This window comes from Fundulus heteroclitus, chromosome 8 (genome assembly GCF_011125445.2).
Source record: "Fundulus heteroclitus isolate FHET01 chromosome 8, MU-UCD_Fhet_4.1, whole genome shotgun sequence".
Taxonomy (NCBI): Eukaryota; Metazoa; Chordata; class Actinopteri; order Cyprinodontiformes; family Fundulidae; genus Fundulus; species Fundulus heteroclitus.
The window spans coordinates 27,171,620-27,184,750 of NC_046368.1; the positions used below are offsets into that span (position 1 = coordinate 27,171,620).

At 41.3% G+C, this 13,131-nt stretch overlaps 1 protein-coding gene across 1 annotated transcript; it reads right to left on the reverse strand.

The window, feature by feature from the left end:
• Positions 1 to 3,944: 3,944 nt before the first annotated feature.
• Positions 3,945 to 12,870, reverse strand: LOC105918759 (betaine--homocysteine S-methyltransferase 1). The gene is made up of 8 exons (XM_012853912.3): positions 12,727 to 12,870; positions 12,461 to 12,593; positions 12,268 to 12,380; positions 10,517 to 10,708; positions 9,053 to 9,200; positions 4,877 to 5,059; positions 4,557 to 4,785; positions 3,945 to 4,455 (listed from the first exon to the last, which is right to left on the reverse strand). Exons 1-8 carry the CDS (start codon positions 12,748 to 12,750, stop codon positions 4,272 to 4,274), a joined length of 1,206 nt encoding a protein of 401 aa, XP_012709366.2. The 5' UTR covers positions 12,751 to 12,870; the 3' UTR covers positions 3,945 to 4,271.
• Positions 12,871 to 13,131: the final 261 nt, after the last annotated feature.

Here is a 13,131-nt window from a genome sequence, read left to right on the forward strand (position 1 = left end):
TTTTAAATGTTTATATATATATATATATATATATATATATATATATATATATATATATATATATATATATATATATATATATATATATAAAGTAGGCTACTGTGGGCCTTGATAGAGTCGGGCTAGATTTTCTCCTTTGTTGCAATGATTTTATTAAATCGAATGGACCATGGACCTTATGTTGTTTATGGACAAAGTGGGCAGGCAGTTACAAATTTGAAGCAAGGAAATTGACAAGAAGAAAGAAAAGGGAGGAAGGGTGGAAGGAATCCAGCACACAGCAATGACAACATATTCAGATGGACCCCTCTTGGTTATCAGGTACTTTTTTGCCCTGGATAAGTGCCCTCTGGTGGGGCTCTTTTTTCTTCATTCATAAACATTACAAAATAAAACAAAAATAAAAACATTTCTGCCTCTAATTACCCACAAAGCGTGTTGATATTCAAAAGGTAATTATTAGAGATGTTATGATAATTTTGCATAGGCCTGATCCATAGCACTCACAAGCCCCCGCTTGAAATCCATAATTTCAAAGCCTTGACCAGCTGTTTACTGACGTTTATCAGGTTCATGAATAGAGAAGGGGGGAGAGATGCAGACAGTTGCAGCAGACAGAGAATATACCGATAGTCTCACTGTTATTCAAATCAAATAATTTTGTTCAAACTTCAACAGTTGAGGAAACGTTTTGCTCAGTAATTAACTTTACAAACTAATACATACGCAATGCTAAATATGTTGCTGTATGATTTATAGCAATCTGCAGAAATTGGTGAATAGGAATAGGTAATGTTATTACCCTGCCTCTGGCCCAGTGAACGCTGGAGATAGGCACCAGCAACCCCATGAGGGATTAAGCGGGTCAGAAAATGGATGGATGGATGGTAATGTTATTGTTATAATAATTGTCCTTTTGTTACCATTAACTACCCAAAGTAGGTTTCTGATTAGAAATGAGAGGTAGGTCTTCAGCTGAGCAGGATGTCAGTCTGTTGGGTATATTGAAATCGTTAATGTTTTATTCTGAGCGTAATGCCTCAACTCAGTAAGAAAACACAAAAACAATATATATTGTGTTCTCAGCTTTATAGAAGTTTCAGTAAGTCACTCTTGATTGTGCAAAGTATTTTCAGTGGAATTATTAAAATCTTCACAACCGAGAGCCACTGAAAGTAATCTAAATTACAGCTTTAATATTTTTCCCCATAGACTGAGTGAGTTCTCCCAGGTACCGTGAAAGCACCACAGCCTTTGCCCTATCCTTTCAAGATCTAATTGAATAAAGGACAAACATTACGGACAGGGAACGGCCAATATCTCCTATGTTTTTCATGTAATTTATTTAATTGTCCTTTATTTATTTCCTCAAGCGCACTCCGACTTTGCAAACCTACCCTTCTCCTTCAGCCGACGTGCACGAGGAGCATAAACATCTACACGTGGGCAAATCTATGACGTAATCACGCACAACACGCACTGTCTGTAGGCCAAATGACGTGTATAGCAAGCAGAGTGGATCAAAAGTCCTTTAAGGACAAAATGAAGATGGAAACGTTTGTACGGTCCCATTTATGACATTGTTTAGAAAAAATACTTCTTTTAGTCTTAATGTTTTTATATTTTCTACTTTTTATGTTCACACCGCTAAAAAAAATCCACTGTAGTATGAACCCTGGAAATATTTACAAGGAGGATGTAATTTTATGCATCTTGTCCTTTTGTTCTTATATTTTGGTCCTCAGCCAATCTTCTGCACTTGTTTCCATTAGTGCTGAAGGGTTGTCATTCTTAAAAGGTGCCTTGATTACTGAGCAGACGTGTGTAAAATGTAGTATTTAACAAGTTAAAAAAAATACTCATTAATTTTATCTTACAGTTAAAGTAAACTTTCAAGTTAAATTGGTGTCAATAAATTTCTGTTAACGCTGAAGAGTCTCATGTTTGTTAGACAAAACACAATTATATATAAGTATATACATACAATTTATATATATATATATATATATATATATATATATATATATATATATATATATATACAATTTTTATATATATACACGCACAAGTATATTATATACACTGTAGAAGTTTACTGCTGGATCTTTAATTTTTCAAGCGTATCACCATTCTGAGTATCGTTCTCTGATTAAAGATAAGATCTTCTTTTAGTGAGAGTGGGAAAACTCAAGTTGGTTCCATGAGACATATAATGTGTTTGGATATCTAGGGGAAAGAAAAAGTAATAACATGTTTTTAAGCAAGGGAAGTGTTTCAAGAGAAAACCACTTCACGCTGTGTCACTAGCAGATCCAGACATGAATAAACAGGAAATCAAAAACTCCCACAGGAGAGCCGGGGTTTAAAACAGGCCCACATACAGTAAGTGCATCCGAGATTCATCTCTTTCCCCCTTTTGGAACAGAGTATACTAACCATACCAGAGGACACTGTTACACTGGCATGGAACCTCGCATAGAGGTTGAATCTCAACATAAAGACGCTTAAACCTCTTTGTCTTCTCAATTTGGTGTCTCCACATAAAAGATCGACATTTCTTTCTGCCTTTAACTAAACTGTTCAGATGGATGAAGAACCAACTGCTTATTTAAAGTACAGTCGCTACATGGGGTGTAGACATTGTATTATATTTTTCAGGTTATTGACATTGTAACACCACAAGCAAATAATATGAATGATATAACTAACTGCTGTACCTAATTGGTAAAAATGGAACCTACGCCTGTACAGTTTATTTCAGCTATTCTTTGAATGGTTAAAGAGATTTGTTAGACAGCATGTTTTAAAAAAAAGAACCCATAAAGGTCATGGTAACTCTAGAGCTCAGGTACAAGAGTCACAACTATTTGTTATCTACGCTACAATTCTGAGTTCATGGAAGCCAAGCAAGCATAAAGCCATTGTTATTTGTCACTGAAAACCAAGTCTGCCAAGCATCCCCATGATGAAACATGTTGGCGACAGCCTAACGCTGTGGGACCGATTTTCTTCAGCAGCGACAGGGAGGCTCATCAGAGTTGATGTAAAGATGGAGGGAGCTCTATGCAGAGCCAACCTGGGAAAAACACCTCTTAGAGACTGTAAAAGACAAGGTGGATGTTCACCTTCCAGCAGGAAAACAGCTCTAAACATACAGCCTGAGCTACAATCAAAGGGTTTTTATAAATATAACTACTTATAAAGCATGTTAGAATGGCTCAGTCAAGGTCTAGACCTAAATTCAGAATGTGTGACAGGACCTAAAACCGGATGTTTGCAAGTATTTCCCACTTAATATGATAGAGCTTGAGGTATTTTGGAAAAATGTATATTTTACCTATCTATCTATCTATATAGATATAAATATATCTATAAAAACCATGGATGCCTTTTCTTCCAATTCACAAGTATGCCCTACTTTGTGTTTACTTATAACGTTCAGTTCCAAAAATACATCAAAAGTTGTGGTTGTAGTGTGACAAAATGTAAAGAAAAAAAAAGATTAGAGGATATGAAGGTATTTACAAGACATTATAAACCTCTGGGTTAGAGGAAATTAACTGAACTTGCTCTGCAACTCGTATGTTGTCTCATTTTCACTTTGACCAAACTATATCAAAACCATCTGTGTCTATTAAGAATAAATGGGAATCTTAAAGGGATTACAGTTGATTGGGGCAAAAACAAAAAAAGAAACGAAAAAAAACACACAGACCGCAAACAGTTGGTTATTCTGAAACAAAGGTCAAAGGTTATGCATTAAATGCTGCATACAAAATGACAAATAAAGTTGTCTAAGTCTAAGTCTAAATAGATGGGAAATCAGATTAAGTTGAATAGTTTGTCTTGTTTTTCTCCACACATTTGAAACAAAAAAAAAAATAATACAATTATTCTCATTTTTCGCTGATGTTTCTACAAAACCCACAACCCTCGCATGCCGATTTGGTTCTTTGGTAGCTTTTATTCATTTATTTCTAGTTTCACACAACATCAGGTACATTTGGAGTGTTATGGCAGTAGCTTGATGCTCGCGGTACAGTAATCTGACATGGTTTGTGATCTGACTCAAACATCTACAGCAGTCCTACGAGATATTGTGAAACGGTAGTCATTTATTTTTATCTTTTATTTTCTCACACAAACTGAGAATAGTCCTAAAAAGGCACGGTCTAATCTTCTAGGGTTTATAAACTTGGTGGGAATGTTCTTCTGCTGTTAATCAGAGGCCTTCTCTTTCGGGTAGCAGGGCGTCTGTGGGAGGGGTTGGATCAGGCATTGTGGGTGGTGGCCTTCTCAAAAAGAGCGTTGAGCTGCTCCTTGCTGGTGGGCTCTTTTTGTTGCATCAGGTCGGCGTGTCCTTTGGTGATGCCCCATTCATCGGGCTTGGACATGGATGGACAGAATGGACGCCCGGAGGCGGGCTTTAGTGTCTCCCAGAAGTCCCGACGGGCCCTTCACAGAGGAGCATTTCACATTAGTTTACCCGTTGATCCTTTTATTATTCTGGTCAAAAAGGAAAGCGGGTAAGACAAAACGTTTGGGGAAGTACCTACCTAGCTCTGACCCAGGGCTTCGTGTGCAGCGTCAAGCCGTTCCCCCAGCTGTCGTGCTTCTCGGAGCCAGCGGGCAGGAAACCCCGCTCAGGCGACAGCTCCTCAGCCAGAGCGCGGACGTGGTAAGGCTCGAATCCGCAGCAGCCGCCGATGAAGCGAATGCCGGCGTTGTACGCTTCCCGGGCATATTTCTGCATGTCCCACCTGGTCAGGATCCTGGGCTCCAGAGCTGTCAGGAAAGAAAACGCAAATGAGGCGGTCCGTCGATGTCGCCGGTGTGTCGGGTCGAGGGGGGACATGTTGAGGTTTGAGCTGCTCACCGAACGGGAACTCGGGAAGGTCGATGAATCCCTGCCGGTTGCAGTCGGGGGTGTGGAAGCCCAGCGGCTGGGACATGTAGTGGGCCTTCAGACCGGCCTTCTCCACTCCCTCCTTCATCAGCTTCACAGTCTTCACGCAGGTCTCCGGGTCAAAGTGACAGTTAATGCCAACAATCTGGGCCCCTGTAAAACAAGCAAAGAACTCTGTTCCTATAGGGGTGGCCAGGGGAGTGCCTGACATTTAAAACTGGCATGCTGTTAAGATCAAAGAAAACCACCTATAGTGGTGTGATTAGGAGGCCCCATTAAATATGCTGTTCTTTAAGAGACGTTCATATGCTGATGCCCTAAAAGCTGGTTTCTTTCCCTGCGCTGGAAGCCAACAAGTCTTGTAGTCGACAAGTATCTGATATCAATTTCAGCTGTAAGATGTTTTTCAGAGTTTCTTACAACAAGTACTGCCCGTCTAAATTTCCTCCACAGTATTTTAAAAGAATAAAGATCCGGGCTTGGATTAGCCCAGGACTTTCCTTTTCTTAATTCTCAGCCAGTCTTTGTTGGTTTCAGTGGCTTGTTTTGTGCCGTTCCAGGGACCAGTTGTCTTTCAGCTTCACCCCCCCCCCCACCCATTGTAATGGTGATGGTGAGCTAACAAGGTCTTAATGCAGCAAAGCTTCTCTAAACCATCACATCATCTATCTTCATGCCAGGGGCGCCTATAAAGTGAAAAAATTAGGACAATTCAAGGCCCCATGACTGACAGGGACCCCAAAAAAGAAAATTGACATATATTTACGTGAGCTTTTGAGATTATGCGGATGTTTTGTAGTGTGGCCCAAATTTCCTGGCCGCACCCCTGCTCCATGTTTCATAGTCGGTGTGAGGTTCTTATCCTGGACTGCTGTTTTTAGTTCATGTCCTGTTTCCTGGTCCCTAAACAGTTCACTTTTAGACTCATCTATCCAAAGTACGTTTTTCCAGAGGTCCTGGTCTACATCATCTGTGACAAACTATAGCTTGGCTTTTTTAGAGAGCAAAGGCTTCCTCCTTGGACACCTCCCATACAAGTGAAACTTGGGCAGGCCCTTCCTGATTTTACAGGCACTTTAACAGCAACACTAGCAAGAACCCGCTACAGCTTGGTGTTTTAGCACTTTTGGAGACTTCTTTTCTCATCTCGCAGTCTGCTGCCTGTCAGAGTGAACTTGCTTGTCCAGCCAGACGTGGGCAAGCTGGCAGTAGGTAAGAACTTCTTCCACTTTTTATTTGATAGACCTCTTTCACTCTCTTGGTCTTTAATCTCACTTCAACAGTCAGCAGCACATCAAACTAAATGTCTGAAATTGGGCAAACATTCTTAAAAATAAATGCTGAGCAATGACGTTTTGATCGTGTGTGCAGTTTCAGCCATTTTAAGGGGGAACACAGTAATTCCACTGAAAATAACTCCACTTTATTAGACATTTTAAAATGAAATTAACTTTAGTTTTAATATTGTTAAACTGATGATGAATATCCATATCTCCAAGCCTTTTAAAAGAAGAAAAAAAAATCCCCATGGCTTTAATGAGGTGCATTAACTTCCTCAAAAGACTGTTTGCATAAATAAAGGAATCAATACATAGGCTATTACAACTCACCGATAAAAAAAAGATAAATACATTTCATAACTAAATATACAAATATTTCGCAAATGCTTCAACGGACTCTCTTCCTTTTTTATATATATATATATATATATATATATATATATATATATATATATATATATATATATATATATATATATATATATATATATATATATATATATATATAAACATAAAAGTTTAATATAAAAGACATGTTCATCTGGTTAAGGGTGGAGATTATATTCCCTTCGCCACTCGCTGGTAGTTCAGTGGTTTTCTGCCATTGGCTGTTGATTTCTGCCGTAATGTGTCCAAATGACCAGTAGATGGCAGCACAAACCTAGTAAATTTTCGTCTGTTATCTGTAAATTACAGGCAGGCATAAATAGGGTCAAAACAAGAGGAAATGGAACATTAACTAGAGGCACTAGCCTACCCTACAGGGTTGAATTTCAATCAGGTTTACTTAGGATTTCATACAGGACGATTGTGTTTTCAAACTTGCTCTGATTTTTAAACGTCAGGGTAGATATTATTATAGCATGACAATTAAACAGTATTTAAAAAACACACTTACAATAAAAGAGGAATAATAAAAATAATAAGTCCGCTAAAACATTCTCTCCTCAGCAAACCTAGGATCTTTTTTGGAAAATGTTATATTTTTTTATTTAGGCAAATATTCCAAAGTGAGCCGATGTACCCTCTGCTCTACACTCAGCTAGTATATCGTAACTAACCCCATGCAACAAATAAATAGCTACCATGTAGGAAACCCAGGTGAGATAATCTAAAAATGAGACAGACAGAAACTGCCTGCATTCTGGGTCCCTGAGCAAGACCCTTAACCCCTGATAGCTCCCCAGGCGCCGCACAGTGGCAGCCCACTGCTCCCCAAGGAGATGGGTTAAGATGCAGAAGTGAATTTCTCCATTGTGAGATGAATAAAGTATCTATTATTATTATTAATATACGGAGGCCCTGCCAAGGGCACAAGCTAAAATGTTGTTCATGTTGAAATCATCATGTCTGCTTTGTACCTGACAGAACCGGTTTCTTAAGAAGCAGAGAAAGTGCCCCCTACACCAATTTGCTGAACCCAGTCTGCCCCCAGGAGCTTCATGGAACTGTTATTAGAGTTTCTATCAAGCGTTCCTGCCCTGACATGTCAATATGCATGAGAAATTATGTTCACCTGAACACATGTAGAAATGCACAAACCCGTTCTTGATCTCATAATAATAACCAAGTAAACACTTGCTGTATTGGTCGTGCTGCTGGTTGACTGAGAGTTTCGTGCGTTTGGAAATGCAAAACCGCAAATGCAGATCCAGATTCAAGGTTTAAATGGAATAGAAATAGTTACAACTACTTACAGCGTCTGGCACGTATTCCACCCCTTTGCTGCTTCTCTGATTATTTTGCTGCTTTATTAATCTGCCTATTTTTCTGAATTAATTGCAAATTAGTCAACACCTGAACAATATGCCTCAACTTGAGTATGCCGGCGTTGGCACAATAATCTCTTCTGGTTTGTTTTTCTGGTTCTGATCGTGAGAATCCCCCCCCCCCTCTCAGACGATGGTTTGACTAGTGCTCTGTGAAATGATAAAAATATGCAACATTGTTGTATCCCTTAACCTCCTTCAATGGTGCTTTAATGCTTGCAGTCAATTTTCATTTTGGGGTGTTAGACTAAAAGGGGCTTCATATGAATGCAGGCCCAGCTTTTCAGATCTTAATTTGTATATTAAAAAAATGAATTATGCATACTTCTTACGTATCACAATATTGCACCAGTTTGTGTTCGCTTGTCGGCAAAAACCACATTGAAATATAATCAGGTTTGCAGTTGCCGGATGAAAAGAGATCTAAACAATCAAAGCACTTCCAATTAAGATGAGTCAAAAAAAATAAAGCTAACTGCATTTAATGAAAAGGAGTTACTTGATCCGATCCGAATAACTTTAAAATACCACTTAGGTCAACTGGAAATGAGTACAAAACTGCACTGATTTCAGATGGTCCCATTAGCAGCTCAAGCTGGAAGGGGCCTGTATTCCCTGGTCTGGAGTCATAAGGCCAATAGCATTGTCAGGGGTAGGGTGTGACACTGTCTTAACCTGACATCCACATGCGACAAGGAAGATTAGAGACTACACAACACTTGCACAAATGTCTTTTGTGGCACACAACCAAAGTGCCACTTATGACTGTCTGAAAAGCATATCTAAATACGTCTACAATGACCACTGGGGAAAGAAACGTTGGCAGCTTTAAAGCCTTAACCCGCTCGTTCCTGTCCTCACGTTGCATTTGGTGCCCCAGAAAGTGCTCTGAAATTCCCCTGCAGAACCTTGTGACACGAATACCTAAAGCTACACGAACACAAGACTTGTTCACATTTCCTCTTAGTGCCTGCACATCACGCTCATGTTAGGGATGCTTGCGTTTCAAAGCTGTCCATTCATTTCTCAGCGACCTGCGCGGTCCAGAGTCGGCGTGGTGCCGCGTAACGGCGACAGCTTTGAAAAATCGGCCGTACCCGCTTTCACAAGCCTGACGGCGCATTCCCCAGGACCGACTCCGTTCAGGTCTCCCTCAGGTCCGATGCACAGAGTCGCAGCCACGGGCTTCCCGGTGCTCTTCAGAACCTGGACCGCCCACTCGGCCTCCTCCACGTGCTCAAAGTACTGGAGAAAGCAGAGCGAACGAGAGCAGTCGAGTTACAATGTAAAGGTACTTAAAAAACATTTGCATAGAAATCAAATCCCCCCAAAGGTGAGGTTTCCATGACTTCTGCTGATGTTTACACCTCCTATCGGGTTTTCCTTTCGAATATTCAGAATTGAACTTGGAGACAGCCAGTAACATTTCACTAAGGATCTGGAAATCTATAACAGATCCCATAATTATCAGCACCCTTGGTAACAAAGACATTAAAATAACTTCTTCTTTGCAGAAAAACAGGCCCACAGCATCAGGTATCCCCTACCGTACTCAACAATGGGCGTATGCGGGTGCTTTTGCCACATATTTATGTTTTGTTTCGTGTCAAGTTGTGTTTGTTGGTGAAAAGCTCAATCGCTGTCTAGTTTGACCGAAGCTCACAATTTCAGGTAAAGTCCCACTAGTGTCTGCCCTAGTCTGCATATTTCCAGTGAACTTTGACATGACACTTGAACCTTGACACTTTGTATGGTACAGTGATGGTCTTCAAGAATGCCTGTTTTTACAGCTTAAGTAACACAGAGATGATCTGTATGCATAGGTGTTCATGTTAGGGGCTTATCACAGAATAATGCTGCTTTAAAGAACCAGACAACAGAAAGGAGGAATGGTTTTAACTAGGAAATTCTGAAGGAAGGCTGTAGGGTATGTTTTTTTTTGCTCAGGATCAATGAGGCTTGTATGACTGCTACCAGATGGAGAAAGGAGGCCGCTTTTGACATGATTTGGCCTTTGTGTGTGTGTGTGTGTGTGTGTGTGTGTGTGTGTGTGTGTGTGTGTGTGTGTGGTTATGGCTGCTCATGTTTCCACTGCCTGCACCTCAGGCCCTTCATTAGATCCACCTGCTGCCGCCACTAATCAGACTCACCCGGATCGTCTGTCACTCTCTCTGCATATACCTGCCTCAATCGCGGTCCCAGTGCCAGAACGTCTCATCTTGTCCCGCTGCGTACGCGTGGTCTTCCTCAGCGCCTTGTCGCTCAGCCTGCTGTCCCTGTGGACCTGTTCTCGCCCTGCCCTCACTAGTTTAACTACTGCTAGTGTGCACCGCCCTGGTGAAGCTTTCTCCTGGGATCTCTGTCTTTCGCTCTGTCCATGCTGGGGACATGCCTAAATATTGGGTTCACAGAGCTGCAATTTATGACACTTTTAGGCTTTTGTGATTGACGATGAGGCTAAATTAGCCCTGGGAAGTGGTTTTAAAATCCATTGAATGGTTGTAGCTTTTCTTTATGGATGAGATACCTCTCAGCATTATAGCATATGTGCATTTACATACCTCTGCAATCAAGAAGTCCACGTTTTTCTTGGCAAACACGTCAGCTTGCTTCTTGAAAATGGCCTTGACCTCCTCCTCGCTCTTACAGCTGAGGTATGTGGGCGTCTGAGAGACTCCTCCCGCCACCAGAGCATCGCCCTCGTTGGCCACCTCCCTGGCCAGATCACAAGCCGCCTCGTTTATTTGCTCCCCCTGAAGTTCACAAGTAGGGGAAAGACAAATGCTTCACTTTTCACTTTAGTGCACGAACGACCCTCATCGTTCCATCTGAGACCTCGGACTACAGTGTCTTGAAGTCGTTTAATTTTTTTCAATATATTTTTTTGGGCTTCAGTGCAACAGACAGATGAAAAGGATACGTTGCCCAGCAACCAATACTGTAATAATGGCCTATAACCTGATAAGTTGCCAATAATAAAATAAAGCTTGTGAACTAAAAGAATTTTACCAATAACTTAATAAGTTCTTATGCCATTGATGTTGCACTGAAAAAAAAATGTAATGACTGCAGCAGATAATCTAATGATAAAACACTTTTTGCAGCCTCTGTGCACTTAAGCCTTCTTTCACCAAACATGTACCAAATCTGAGGATTATTTGTAGTACTAAAGGTTTAATTAAGAGTATTGTTCACAGCCTTATGCTTATTCATAATTGCATGTATAAACAAATATTTTATATGAAGTGCATTTGTCTATTAGAGCACACACTGGAATGTGCTTGAAAGTCAATGACTACTTACAGTATTTTTAACTCTTTGCTGCCCGAATTTCCCCACTGAGTGACAATAAAGGATCTTTCAATTCTACTCCTATTTCCTTATTGGTTTCATTATATTTGAACAATGCGAAAATGAATACCTCACTAGTAGGCGTTGGCAATCACAGAGACACTAAAAATAAATAAATAAAATAAAACACAAAATAAGATGCATGCGTTATTATTCTGCCCCCTTTTACTCTGACATGCTGAAATTGAAGTGCAGCAAATTGCCTTCGGGAGCGTCCTAATTAGCAAATTGATACTGAATCTCAGAATCAATACACCTAGAAGTCTGTTCAACCCATTATCTGAAAATGGGAAGAAAACCGCAGAACTGCAAACCTACCAACACATCGTCATCCACATAGACTGGTAGGTGGGGCAAGAAGAGCCTCATGGTAACTCTGGAGGAGTGTCATAGATCAGCGGCTCAGGTGGGAAAACCTGTTGTGCACGCTACAAGCCACAAGAGTGGCCAGAAGAAATCCACAGCTGAAAGAAAGCTGTAAGAAATCCTGTTTATAGTTTAGGAATGAGCCACACAGGCTGGACATGACATGTAGATGAAGGTACTCTGGTCAGATGAGACCAAAACTCAACGAGAGGCAGAAAACTAACCCTGTACCTCCCCCCTGAACCCGCCATCCCCTCTGTGATACACGGTGGTGGCAGCATCATGCTGTGGGGATGCTATTCTTCAACAGGCGCAGGACAGCGACTGCTAAATATACTAGTGGAGTTACAATAGAATGGTGTCAATTAAAGCATATTCATGTGTTGGAATGGTCCAGTCAAAGTCCAGACCCAAATTCATCAAAGTATCTGTGTCAAAAATTTACAAACTCTCTCCAATCAGACTGAATTGGAGCCATTTTGCAAGGGGAAAAAAAATCTGTAAATCTTTTACCCTCCAGATGTGAAAAGCTGGTGGAGAATAAATAACATTTGCATGAATGCTTTTGCAAGTCATTATAGCCAAAGTAACTTACAGTAAAACGCTGAGTGTGCCCTCTGTTCTCCAGCTTGTCATCGCTGGCATAGAAAGTGAAGGTCTGCATGACATTAGAGCCAGCCCTCAGGAACTCCCTGTGCAGCTGCCGCACTGCAACAGCAACGCGGTTCTGTTAGCGCACAGTCCTAACTGGTTTCAGAGCTTCGATTAACGCAGAGGTGGTGGTCTACCTGCTTCAGGGTGTTCGGCTGCAGCCTCTGGAGTCCACGGTCCCGCTTTCACATAACCCCTTTTCTCCAGGGCGATCACAAACCCTCCGTCTCCGATGACCACCTCTCCTGCATCCAGGCGCTCCAAAATGCCCTGCGTGCGCGCCAAGAAAGTTGCATTAAAAAAGTCTCAGTGAAATACTTTTTCACGGTGAACCGCACACATTTGCAAGAGGAAGAGGAACAACACTTGAAGCTAAATTGCACACATTACTCTGCGCCCTTACTTTCTTTGCTCCAGCTGGTGCCATGGTCTCTGCAGGAAGCCTCTTCTCAGCTACACCGTTCCTCCGGGTCTCAGAAAAGAATCCAAGAGGGCGTGCATGCTGGATTTATAGCCCAGGACGAGAGCGCGGTCCCTGATGTCACTGCAAAAAAGCCTCCCAGACCCCCTTCTCCCTCCCTTCTCCGATCCCACACAGCTCATCTTTCCAACACCCTCCCCTGCGGTTAGCTGCAAGTTTGCGCAAGACAGCCCTATTGTTTTAAAAGAAAACACCACAGAAATTCATTTTGGCTCTTACACTGTTCCCCACATATTTGTGGATAGCACACCTCAGTATTGTGTTGCAAACAAGGGGGGGCTGAGAACAGAACGGGATTCATTCTTATCTGAGGCTGTGCAACTCTGC

What these genes read in the sequence shown, in the direction of transcription:
- LOC105918759 (XM_012853912.3), bottom strand. Translation starts at nt 12,750, where the DNA reads ATGGCACCAGCTGGAGCAAAGAAA. An exon ending in CACCAGCTGGAGCAAAGAAA is followed by an intron (nt 12,594 to 12,726) that starts GTAAGGGCGCAG and finishes GCGCGCACGCAG; the next exon opens with GGCATTTTGGAGCGCCTGGA. An exon ending in CGTCAGGCTTGTGAAAGCGG is followed by an intron (nt 5,060 to 9,052) that starts GTACGGCCGATT and finishes CTTGTTTTACAG; the next exon opens with GGGCCCAGATTGTTGGCATT.